Here is a 12,413-nt window from a genome sequence, read left to right as displayed (position 1 = left end):
ATACCTGCAGCCATGCCCTGGTCGGCTCGCTAATTCCAGGTACAGGACCCGCTTTAGGTACCTGACTCACGTCCAGCTGCGGCAGAGCTCTCGCGAGTGCCATCGTGGCCTCTTACCTTACCTTACCTTGGGTACCTTGGGTACCTTGGGGTCCTGCGACGAGGCTTGTCGACACGTGATCCGGCCTTTGCGGTACCTGACACCTTACAACTCCGATCTCGAGACAAGACAATGGAGAGAGTCAATTACCTTAACCACTGTTGAATCAATCAAGTAACTTATCATTGAATTGGGGCCAAGATGCTCCGTCGTCTGTTAAGTACATGATAGTACAGCCTCGATAAAGTCGAAATTGACTGCTCGTCACCCCCGGATTTGCCAGTGCTTGTCTCTCGTATATCCGATCTCGTTATCGGTACTTTGTCGCCACTTCTCAGCTCAACAAAGCTGCGACCAGACACAGTCGCCTTTCTGATTCCCTGCAAAGACGGTGTAGCATCATTTGTTCTAATATAAGCCTCTCTCTGTTCTGCATCCATTGCTCTCGCTATAAATAATTTTAATATTCTTACTTTCTCTGCTCGGTTTAATCTATCCTCGCTGGCCTCTTGTTCGCTCAACCACTCCTTATCGTTAAGGTAGATAGATATCTGGATGACTACACCTTAGACCTTAGCCTTTCTTTTGCGCCTCCCATCTCCCACCTTCTCTCTTCCTCTCTCCTCCAGCTCCTCCTCCTCCTCCTCGGCCTCCTCGCTTCCTCCTCCTCGCATACCGCGGAAGCCCTCAAACCTCTCCGAATCGACCGGGACTCGCTCATTCAACATGTTGGACGCTTTCGAGGTTCTCACCACGTCCGGCGTCGTTCTCTGGTCCAGATCGTATGCGCCCGTCAGCCCCTCCATCGTCAACAATTTCATCGCCGACACCTTCATCGAGGAGAAGACGGGCAGCATTGCGCCCTCCGATTCGCAGTCCGCCGCCACCAATCCGGCCTACAGGAGCGACCAGCACACGCTGAAATGGACTTTTGTCAAGGAATTGGGCTTGATCTTTGTGGTACGCACACGATTTCCGGGCTGCTTGCGCCGCCTGGTGCAGAAGCCGTGATTCGACATGCTCATGCTAATGCATCTCTGCTATGCCAGGTTGTTTACCGGTCTCTGCTGCACCTCTCATGGGTCGACAAGCTCGTCGATAACATCAAGACCATCTTTGTCGAACTCTACGGCGAACAGCTCACGAAGCCACACACGACCCTCGTCGAGTGCCACTCATTTGGCGAATACTTTGACCAGCAGCTGCAGGAGCTTGACAAGTCCAGTACCGTCGGCTCTATAAACCCTATAGACGATCAAGGCTCCTCTCGTCCCTCGGCAGCAGGCCTGACGTATAGAGGTCGCACGATCAATGGCGGCGCAGCTGCTGCTCAGGACACCACATCGGCCGATTCCACGCCTGTTCCGACTCCCAACGCTTCGCGTCCCTCGACTCCTGGCGTGGTTGTTGCCAAGGCCGGCCCCGTGGCCAAGATGTCCAGGAGAGCCCGCAAGGCCCACAACAGCGGTTCGGCACCCGCATCGTCCGGAGACGAGGCCTTGTCCTCAAATCGACAGAAGAAGAGCGGCAAGGCGACGAAGAAGGGGCGCAAGTGGAATGCCGAGGGGTTCGCTGATGAGGAAGACGACGATGTACAGCTCGACTATTCCCGGCCGAGCCTCACAAGCGACTCGGAGGCGGAGGCGGTCGGGCGGTCCAGTGCCCTGGATGCTGTTGATTCGTCGACCTGGGGGTCCACAAGCAAGGGAAAATTCATTCTCAAGGACCTAGGAGACGAGGTGCACGACATTTTGGCCTCGGCGCAGGCCCAGAAGGCCCAGAAATCCGCGCGCTCAGAGACAAAGACTGGTCTCCTGGGCTCCGGAGTCAATGCTATCAGCGGGCTGTTCCGGAATGTCGTCGGTGGCAAGACGTTGACCAAGGAGGACCTTGACAAAGCGATGAAGGGCATGGAGGAGCATCTGCTGCGCAAGAACGTGGCTCGCGAAGCAGCCGTTCGCCTTTGCGAGGGCGTTGAAAAGGAGCTGATTGGCGTCAAGACTGGAAACTTTGAAAGTGAGTCCCCTTACCTCTTAATTTGTGTTCCTGGTCGTCGTGACTCGGGATGAATGACTTACACGCAACACAGGCATCAACGCCAAGATTCAATCGGCAATGGAGTCTTCACTCACCAAGATGCTCACTCCGACTTCTTCCCTTGATCTTCTCCGCGAGATCGACTCCATCACATCCCCCCCTGCCACATCTCTGCGCAAAGCTCGCCCCTACGTAATCTCTATCGTCGGCGTCAACGGCGTGGGCAAATCCACCAACCTGTCCAAGATTTGCTTCTTCCTGCTGCAGAACAAGTACAAGGTCCTCATCGCCGCCGGAGACACGTTCCGCTCAGGTGCCGTGGAGCAGCTGGCCGTCCACGTGCGAAACCTCAAGGAGCTCACAGCTCGAGAAGGCGGAAGAGTCGAGCTGTACCAGAAGGGATACGGCAAGGATGCCGCCGCCGTGGCAAAGGACGCCGTCAACCATGCGGCTCAGGAGGGCTACGACGTCGTCCTCATTGACACGGCCGGCCGGAGACACAACGACCAGCGGCTCATGTCGTCTTTGGAGAAGTTTGCCAAGTTTGCTCAGCCTGACAAGATTCTCATGGTTGGCGAGGTACGTGATCATCACATCAAATCACCTTTACACGCTTCTTCATCACCGAGTCACTCACTGTCTTCTTTCCTTACCCCCCCATACTGACACTTGTCTGCCTTGTTCCCCATACTGACACTTGTCTCTGCCTTGTTCGATAAAAGGCCCTGGTAGGCACCGACTCCGTCGCCCAGGCGCGCAACTTCAACGCGGCCTTTGGCTCCGACCGCGCCCTCGACGGCTTCATCATCTCCAAGTGCGACACCGTCGGCGACATGGTCGGCACGCTCGTCAGCCTCGTCCACGCGACCAACGTGCCCGTGGTCTTTGTCGGCGTCGGCCAGCATTATTCCGACTTGAGGAACTTTTCCGTCAAGTGGGCTGTAGAAAAGCTGCTGAGCGGCAATTAAATGTGTTTGTTCTTTATTAAAGTGTTTTTTTTTTTAAAACTATCTTGGCATGAGAATCATGAGTTTAGACGACGGGGCGAAAACAATAACGGGCTTTGTTCTTGTAATCACCTACTACTTACCTACCTAGGTACCTACCTACCTATTGGATATATATATAATATGACGCAACGCCAATTCTAATATTCATACAAATTTCATCTCCGGATCTTTTACCGTTGGTGTTGTATGTCAAGAGATTCGTTCAGCCCATCACCACCCGCATATTAGCCTAGAAAATTTGCGTACCTAATACATCACAGCGTTCCTTTGTCATATTGATCATCATGTTTCGATGCTACACGTTCAAGGAAGTCCATACTGTCATGCATTTTCGCATTCTAACTGCCCCTTGTCAGGCAAGCAAATAAAAAAATCAATAGAAGCTACCAAGACCGTCCATTCATCGCAATTCATCCTCCATATTCTTATGTTCACATTATTTTCAAGAGGCAGCATGACTAAGCCAGCCTAAAAGTCCATTTCCGTCCCATCCCACCATGTTCATCAAGGAGAAGAAAGAAAGTAAAGAAGAAGGAGAAGAAAGGGGGAGATGTGAGAAACACGGAGAAGAAGAGAGATATCACAAGCTCAACACGGAGGAAAAGGCCAGCGCCTGAATTTATAGAAAGAAGAAAATAGTACCTGAGAAAGAAGAATTTATAGAAAGAAAAAGAAGGGAAAAAAAAAAAGAGGATGGAATCGAAAACGGCATCCGACAATCTGAAACCAGTCCTCCAGAACGAAGGCGTCTCTTTCCGCGTTTATGCGGTATCCATTCTGTGAGAGTGAAACCACCAGTCTGGAGGAAGCAAGGGTGAACACTTTTGTTTGTGTGTGTGTTTTTGTAGAAATTTGTGTTGTGTATCTCAAAAGATGTGAATCATCAAACAAATTCCACAGGGGTATCTCTTCTAGGGGTGTGTCGGTATGTGTGTGTGTGTGTATTGCAATCTGGTATTGTTCTGGGGAGAGTCGAATCATGTCGAATGACGACGTCGGTATGAAAAGGTATGTAACATGAAACGTCCTCTGCTCGGCAAAGGATAAGAGGGCATAAGCGTCAAGAGAGAAAATACAAAGGAAAAAGGTGATATAGTTATAGACGCAGTCATGGGTCATGACAATGCGACGTTCAAGTCAGCCCCTTAGACATTCTATAGGTGCCAATCTGTGTGCTCATCACGACAGCGCATCTTCAGTCCTCTTCAAAAAAGTCATGGTCGTCAAAATCGCCAGGTTGCGCATCCTCATCATACGCCGTCTGGTGTATCATGGAGGGCGGCGTCACTGGCTCGGCTGCCAACTCTTGACGTCGATGGGGGAGGCCGGGAAAGGATGTCTTGTCGGATCGATGCGAGATGTTGGACTCCCGTCGTGCCCGCCCCGCCTGGATGCTCTGCCCCGTGAATCGCCGTCCAATGCTCGAGAACGCGGTGGGCTGCGGGTGATTGTCCTGAGTGGGGGACTGTCTCAGAGCCGTGGCTGGAGGCGTGAGGAGGCCGCTCGCGACGCCACCGTTCTGCATCGGGTCATTTCTGCTCTTAGTAGGAGTGGAATTGCTCGCAACAGCGGGCGAACTCAACACTCCTGAAATGCCTCGGAAGCTGGACTGGCCACTCTTGCGCCAATTGCCCCAGGCGGCCGCAATGGGAGCGATGGTCTGCGCCACGCGCGGCGTTGCAGCCTGAATCGTCTGGGCAATGTTGGGAAGGGTAATGGCCGAACCGCCATTCATGGCCCTCTCGCGCTCCTGTTCCTCCATCTGCAGGTTGGCCTTGAGTCGAATGGCAGCATCCCTGACGGCGGCACGGTCAAATCTTTCGCCTGAAAGCGCCGAGATGATATCCTGCAAATCTCCCTGTCGCACAGCGAGCAGCTCACGCAGCCAGTTGATCTCGTCGTCGCGCTTAGAGATTTTGACCGCAGCATCGGGATCAAGCTCGGCAACGGTTTGCTCAAGCTCCTCAATGCGCTGTTCGCGGGCCTGCAACTGTTCCTGAAGAACCATGATGGATTCCCGGAGAGCCTGTGGGGAGATCCTTTCAGGCATCTCAACCCTCTCTGCTGGTTTCGCCATCGTGGTGCTCAAGACCGAAGAGTCGACGCCAGCCGACTTCGCAGCTTGAGCTGCGGCGGCAGCGGCCTGCTTCGTAATCTCAAGCTTCTCCTCAAGATGAAGTATGCGGTCCTGGAGATGCTCCGTCTTCGACGTGGACAGACTGAGGCGCTCCAAGAGGTGCTGCTCTGTCCGTTGGCCATCCTCGATGGCATTGTTGACTTGGCGTTCATAGCGAGCCTGAATGTCCTCCAGCTCGTTTTGGTGCTTGCGTTTGAGTTCCTCTAGTTCGTTGGCACTGCTGGCCTGGGCACCCTCGAGAAGCATTTCGTTTTGTGCCTTGGCCGTGTCGATCGCCAGCTTAAGGTGATCGAGCTCAGCGCGCAGCTTGGCGTTCTGCTCCTCGTACTCTTCACGGATAATGTTCACCTGGTTGTTGGCAGCGTCGAGCTCGGTCTGCAGAGACATGCGTGTCCTCTTGACCTCGCTAGCCCCTGACTCGCGAGCCTCTTCGAACTCGCGTTGGTAGCGGGCACACGATTGCTGGAGCTTAAAGTTTTCGGCACGCAGCTCAGAGAGCGTCTCCTCGAGACGGTTGCACTCATTGACGGCGCGCATACCAGCCCGCTCGTTGTTCTGCAGCCGTTCCATTTCGACCTCGAGGCGTTCCCTAGTCTTGGATTCAGCCTGCAGTCGAGCTTCCAGGACGTCTTGGCGTGCCAGCATGGCCTGGTCTCTCTTGATGCGTCGTGCGTTCTCCTCGGCAACCTCGCGGGCGGCCTGTCCCATGTCGTCCTGGAGAGAGAGGAACTTGGAGCGCCATGACTCGCGAAGGCGCTCGTTCTCTTCGAGCTGGGCAACAACGCTGGTGAGTGATCTGTGGAGGCGCTTGTTCTCATCCAAAGCATGGCCGAGTTCGCCATTGCTGCGGCGAGCGGCCTCATCAGCACGCTCAGCCTCCGCTCTCCAGGTATTGTTGTCCTGGCGAACGTTGCGGAGGTCGGCTTCGAGAACATTGATTGTGTTCACCATTTCGGCTTGATGATGGGTCCAGTTGTCTCGAGCAGCCTCCAGGGCGGTCAGCTGCATGGTAGCCTTGCTGGCGGAGTGCTCAAGCGTCTTTATGACGTGGTCTCGCTCTTTGACCACTCCGCGTAATCGAGCCTCTTCTTCAGAAGCATTGCGGTAGAGGCGCTGAGCCTCGGATAGGTTATCCTCGGCGGTACGCCTTGCCTTGACTTCCTGCTCGACAAGGTCCTCCTGGGTCCTCAGCCGCTCTTCAAGCTCGGCAACACGTTGGTCGAATACGGTTCGGTTGAGAATTTCAATCTCTACGCGAGTCTCTGCGGACTGCAGCTTTCGATCGAGCTCGGCAGCAGCATCTTCGGCAGCCCTGCGCTCGGAAATCTCCCTGTCAAGGTACTCCTGGTCCAAGCGAAGTCGCGATTCGAGATCCGCATTCTTCGTCTCGAGGTCCCGAATCTTGGCAAGAAGCTCCTCGTCAGGCTTGGGCTGAAGCATGCTATCGAAAGGAGCAGTCTCGTCACCACGAGGCGTGGGCCTAGCGCTGGAAATCAAGAGCTCCTTGATCTCGCCAAGGGATTTCAGCAGGTTTGTATCATCGCTGGTATCCGCGGTGAGAGCCAGCGGGCTGCGCTGCTGCGATGCTAGGGCCTCAACAACAATTGAGCGGATCTGATCTAGCCTGCGATCCCTCTTGGGACTGGTTGAACGGCGAGGGATCGGCTCGTCATCTTCGTCATCGGCATCGCTTTCCTGGTACTCCATCGAACCGCCACGGGCGTCCCGCCGAGAAGAGGATGGACGCTGGCCCCTGGAGGCCATGGATTGATGAAGAGATAGGAGAACTTTCTCGAGAGGCGCGAGTCTGGACGCCAGAAGGTTGCCAACAACCTCATTGACCCGGCCGTCGAAGAATTGGGCACGGTGTTGGAGTTTCGAGTGCTCATCCTCAGAAAAGGCGGCTTCCCAGTCGCTCAGAGGCTCGCTGTCAAGCTCTTCCTCTGCAAATGCATGACCGCGTCTAGGAGCTTGGGCGCTCATAGGCGGGTCCACAAACGGATCTTCCAGCTCGGTGCTTACCAGGGGCTGAGAGGCATTGTCTGGGACGGGGCTGTACTGTCGCGGGACGATGCTCATGCCTTCGCGTGCGTGATCAGAAGGAATGTGCAGTTCATCAGACGATATGGGAGCCTCGACAGACGGGCGAGGCCACTTGAAGGTCTCAACGGATTTGTTAACGCCTTGAGAGTGGTCCCTCTCCATCCGCTGCATGACTGCGTCAATTTCCTCAAAGGTAGGAGAACGCTTCTCGCCGGTGGTCGTGGGTGTAGGGTTAAAGGTGCTGGGCTCTTCCTGTGCCTGCTCAACTGCGCCGTCATCTCGATCGGCGGTAGGGGCAGGAGTCGGCTCTGCAAAGCGGGAAGCGGCAAGGCCCGACGGCTTGGGCGGGGGCATTGCGAAACGAGAGCCGGAGAGACCCTTGGGCGTGAGCTTGCGCCTGGCTGCCAGAGTCTGGGGGTCCTCGGGAGCAGAGAGAACCTGGGGTTGTGTGGAGTCGGATAGCTCCTCTCCGTCGGAGCGAGGTTCAGCCTCCTCTGGGAGCGACACCGGGGTGGCCGTTGAGTGCTGCCGAGGAGTGTGTTGGAATGACGACCTCCACTTGGCAAATGCTTCAGCTGGTGAAGTCTCCGAGGGAGCGGCAGTGGTAACTTGTGTATCGATCTGGTCGACCGAGGACATGGAAGTGTCAGCGGGCAACACGGCTTCTCCGTCGACGGAGCCTTCTTCAGCAACGCTGCGTGCTTCTTTGACCGACGACTCCACCATTGCAGGCTCTTCTTCCTCGGCCACGTCCTCAACAACAGACTCGGCCGCGGGTTGATCAGCAAAGAGAGGCACATCATCGGTGTCGGAGAGATTGGCGCTCTTGGCCCTCTTGACCCTTGAGATGTCGCCAACGCGGCCCTCTGGATCCCTTACATCACCGTCATACGCAGCTGGTGAGTCAGCAGACACAGTACTCGAGGGCCTGAGGATCGGGACAGCCTTGGACTTCTTCGGAGAAGGCATCGCTGACGGCTCGATGTTGATATTGCCGAAGATGGAATCGGTCCGTCTCGGGAAGCCCTTGTTGCCAGACGGGGCGGCGTTTGGTGCAGAGCTGGCCTGGGACTGGAAGGGTGTGAAGGCGGGAGCGTCAGGCCGGAACTTGGGGCCCGAGGAAGAGAAGCTGAACTCGCTCTGACCGGGAGCAAACGTCGGGGCATTGACGTTGATCTTGGCTGCCGGCGGCTGCGGCTGCGGCGGCGGCGCTCCGAAGGGAGTTTGGTCCATGATCTCCGGGGGAGCCGCATGGTAGACGGCAGGCTGGAAGCTGCTGGCGGAAAAGTTGAAGAGGCCAGGGGTAAAGGTGCTGGTGGGATTGAACTTGAATTCTGGGGCCTCGACATTGAACTTGGACAGGGACGACTTGCTGTCGTGCGTTGAATGCTGGCCGCCGCCATTGGCGAGTGACACGGCATCCTGCCAGGGGTTGCTCGAAGCCGACATGTTCTTTTGGTGCTGGCTAAAGGCCGCAGCAAAGTCAATGTCTTGAATCGGGGTGCCGAGGTTGCTGGGGTTGGTTTGGATCTCATCATAAGCCTCGTCGACACGCTGGGTTTCCGGAATGTCGTTCAATGGTGCGAACTGCGGCAAGCTTCCCTGGTTCACCGCATCGGGAGCATCGTCATCCCGATAGAAGTTTTGCGTAAGTGAATGGCCACGGCTGTGAGGTCGCGGATGATGCAGGACGAGCGGCTTGTTTGGCTCGTTGGCAAAATGCTCGACCGTTGCAAAGCCGCCGGCCGAGGGCTGGTGACCATGGGCAGACCCAAATGGCTGATGATTGATGGACTCCGCTCTGGTCTGGGGGTTGTAGTCTTCGTGCTCCAGCTCGTTACGCAGCTGTTCCTCCAGATGGTACTCGGCGTCATCAATCTCGGCCTGTAGCTGATCGGCATTACGTTGCGCAGGCTCCGGAGTCTTGGAGGGGCTCTTGCCCACGTGCGGCTGCTGCTGCTGCTGTTGCTGCTGTTGTTGCTGCTGCTGTTGCTGCTGTTGGTGTTGTTCTTCTTCCTCTTCATCTTCCCGGACGTCCTGCAGGCGAGGCGATGCCCTAGCATACTGCTGCGGCATGTATTGCAGCGACTGGTGCCGCTGGTGCAGGTTAAACGCCGGGCTCCCGGCCTGGTTGAAGCCCTCAATGCCGTAAGGGGACTGAGGCGACATTATGCCGTTGAGACTCATGACCGACGGCGAGTCAAGAGGGCTTAGGCCTTGCATAGCACCAGCCTGGTTTTGCCATCCCTGAGGCGGCTGCTGGAAAGGCGAGCTGGTGGCAGGGAATGAGATGGACTGCCGTGTGCTAAACTTGCCGTGGACGCCAAAGGAAACTGGTGAAGCACCCGCGGGCAAGCCAGGGCTCTGAGTAGATGCGGCGCCGGGAATGAAAGGGGCCGGGAATGGGAAGCCGGGTATCGCGTGGTTGCTGGATGCTGAGGAAGTCGGGATCGGAGGAGAGAATGGAAGTGGAGGATACTGCGCCGAGGGCATGCGAGATGGCTGTGAGGATATTGAGGGCGCAATTTCAGGCTCGTCGCCGCCGAATGAGACGCCAAGAGCTCTAAGCTTGGCTTCCTGCAACTCATTGACGTAGTTTTTCCAAGCTATTGAAAGGAAGCAAGGTCAGTTGATCAGTGGCTTCTTTCTTTGACGATTTCCGATTGAGGGAGAGACAAAGAAAAAGAAAAGAAAAGAAAAGAAAAAGGGGCACTCACCATTCAGGTCTGGCAAGACCACGGTATAGTCACGCTCGTACCGCTCTTGCGCCAAATCCTCGAGGCTGGGCCAAAGCTCCCTGCTCTGAGACTCGCCTACAGTATTGTCCTCGGCTGACAAGTCAAAGCCATCGACACTGTATCCCAGCTCCGTCCATGAGTCAAACATTCGTTCAATCTCGTCCTGTCGAAGGGGTAGCGGAGGCTGCCCCGGGCGGCCGCGCTCGTCATCCCGCGGTATCAAGATCATAATGTTCTTGCCCTTCCATGGTACTTTCTTCTTGATTCGGGGCGCGGCAGCCGGTTCCCTAGGCAAGGGCTTATCTGCGAGTTTGAGGGCGGGCGTCTCTGTGTTTCCAGCCGTAGGCTGCGGCGCTTCACCGTTTGTGATGTTGTTGCGGTGCTCAGCCGCAGGCGGGCCAACAACCGAGCCCGTCTCGGTGGCAACTGAGCTTTCCATTTCGTCGTCGAGATCGGCCTGGGTGTGATCACCGGCCTTGAGAGTCTCCACGCTGGAGATGGCGCGGGGATGTCGAGAGGTTGATCGAGACTTTGCCCTATATCGTCCCGAAGGGGTAGGCGTTCGAGGATCTCGGCGGCGATGCCAGTCAGGTTCCGAGCCGCTCAGTGAAGAGTGCTCGCTGCTTTCTCCGTCGCTGAACCAGAGCCGAGCCTCCGTGCTCTGGTCGCCGGCGGTGTGGGTGCGGATCCAGCCCTCGGTGAGTCCCCTGTTGCGTTGCCTGGCCCTGTGCACGAGCACGGCGGCAGCGGCACTGGTGGGCTGAAGCGACTGTGCCGGGGTTTGAGGCCGTCGCCCGACGATGAGAGGCGGCGGGCGCAGGAAAGGAGTGCTGATGTCCAAGGAGTGGATGGGGAAGCTCTCGGACCCCTCACTCTCGGACTCGTCGTCGCTGGCGTAGCTCTGGCGGCGGAGGTTGAGGTCGCTGCGCAGATAGGGAGAGCCCCAGCTGGCGGTGCCAAATTGCTCGTCGTCGTCCGAGGCGAGGTTATCGTCGGGCTCGTCTTCGTCGTCGTCGTCGACCCGGAAGTCGTGTAGGTCAAAAGCTGGCGCCCTCAAGATTGCCGAAGCCCGTTCGGAGAGCTTTGGGGCGGGAAGCAGAGGCAGGACCGGAGACGACCCGATGTCGTCGTCCTCGTCGTCGGCCGTGGAGGCAGTCGACAAGGCGGGAGATGTCGGGGTTCTCGATCCCGGGCTGGAGACTCCGAGGCCGTCCTGCGCAGGTGCAGCAGGAGGAAGAGGGATTGTCGACGACGGGGTTGAAGACGACGTTGTAGCGAAGGTCTATACGGAAGCAAAGAAGGAAGAGAAGAAGAAAGAATCAGCTACTGTACTTTTTTTTTTCACCCTTCTAACAAGGCACATGGCGGTGTTGCTGCATTGGAAGCGGGCCCCCCCATGCCATGCCGAGTTGGATTGGAGATGGGTGTTGCTCACCAGGTGAGATCAGCGCAGACGAAAAACGTGTTCGCCTGCAGCTGATTCTCAACATCCGCCTACTCAAAGGGTCCCTCCGTCTATTATCTTCTAACTCGCGCCCAGTCCTATCGACCGTCGACTGCCAGGGACACCCTTCCACGGAGAATTAACCACGGTTAGAACAACAGCACCGGGTTGGTGCCGTCCTGGGGGGTGTGGAAATATACGCGACGCGTTGAGGAGCCGCCGGGCAAGTATAAAAAAAGACCTGGGAACTAGACAAGAAAAAAGGGGGGGCGGTGGGCAACTGGGGATAGGGAAGGGAAAAAAAGGCGCGGGTTGTGTCTGTGTGTGTGGTGTGTATCTGCGTATGCGTACGTGTGTACAGTAGATGGGCGTAGGTGTGGTGCGGCGAGTAGGTCAGGTATGGAGAAGTATCACAACCTGGCTACTGTGCGGCGTCGGGAATAGCGAGCGCAACGGCGAATGGCGGCGGCTCAGGATCTCGGCAGCCTTGCAAGAAAGCGACGAACAGAGGACCGGGGCAGGGCGGCTCGAGGACTCATCTGGAGACGGCGGGTCTGGAGGAGGGGCGAGGGCGAGGGCGAGGACGAGAGGCAGCAGAGTCGAGTCGAAAGGATTGGACCGCAGGAGGATGCAGGACGCAGAGAGATGCAGAGAGACGCAGAGGCTGATGCAGATGCAGATGCAGAGGCAGAGGGGAGAGAGAGGAGAAGAGAGGAGTGGAGGGGAGTGAGCAGACTGGCCAGCTGCACGGCGAGGCAAGGCCGGGTGTCGTGGCCCAGTGGCCAGCGGACAGCGAACCGGCAGCTCCAGCGCCCTGCTTTTGGGCCTCGAGGCGGCTGTTTGGTCTCAACTGCACTGCGACCAGGCCTAATGGCTACCTAGGTAATGCCACCTGGAGCGGCCAC

The 12,413-nt window shown here is 56.7% G+C and overlaps 2 protein-coding genes across 2 annotated transcripts; one reads left to right on the top strand and one right to left on the bottom strand.

Annotated features, from left to right (window-relative positions):
* Positions 1 to 615: 615 nt before the first annotated feature.
* Positions 616 to 3,104, top strand: TRIREDRAFT_80243 (uncharacterized protein; the record flags this gene model as incomplete). The annotated part of the gene is made up of 4 exons (XM_006967497.1): positions 616 to 1,059; positions 1,149 to 2,115; positions 2,189 to 2,715; positions 2,859 to 3,104. Exons 1-4 carry the CDS (start codon positions 826 to 828, stop codon positions 3,102 to 3,104), a joined length of 1,974 nt encoding a protein of 657 aa, XP_006967559.1. The 5' UTR covers positions 616 to 825.
* Positions 3,105 to 4,347: 1,243 nt separating this feature from the next.
* TRIREDRAFT_34611 (Hypothetical protein) lies at positions 4,348 to 11,298 on the bottom strand (the record flags this gene model as incomplete). The annotated part of the gene is made up of 5 exons (XM_006967314.1): positions 4,348 to 8,043; positions 8,089 to 9,932; positions 10,044 to 10,816; positions 10,931 to 11,028; positions 11,086 to 11,298. Coding segments are annotated over 5 exons (6,624 nt in total), but the record flags the coding sequence as incomplete, so codon positions are not given.
* Between the last annotated feature and the right edge of the window lie 1,115 nt (positions 11,299 to 12,413).

This window comes from Trichoderma reesei (assembly GCF_000167675.1).
Source record: "Trichoderma reesei QM6a unplaced genomic scaffold TRIREscaffold_17, whole genome shotgun sequence".
Classification (NCBI taxonomy): Eukaryota; Fungi; Ascomycota; class Sordariomycetes; order Hypocreales; family Hypocreaceae; genus Trichoderma; species Trichoderma reesei.
This window is presented reverse-complemented; position numbering and strand designations above follow the sequence as displayed.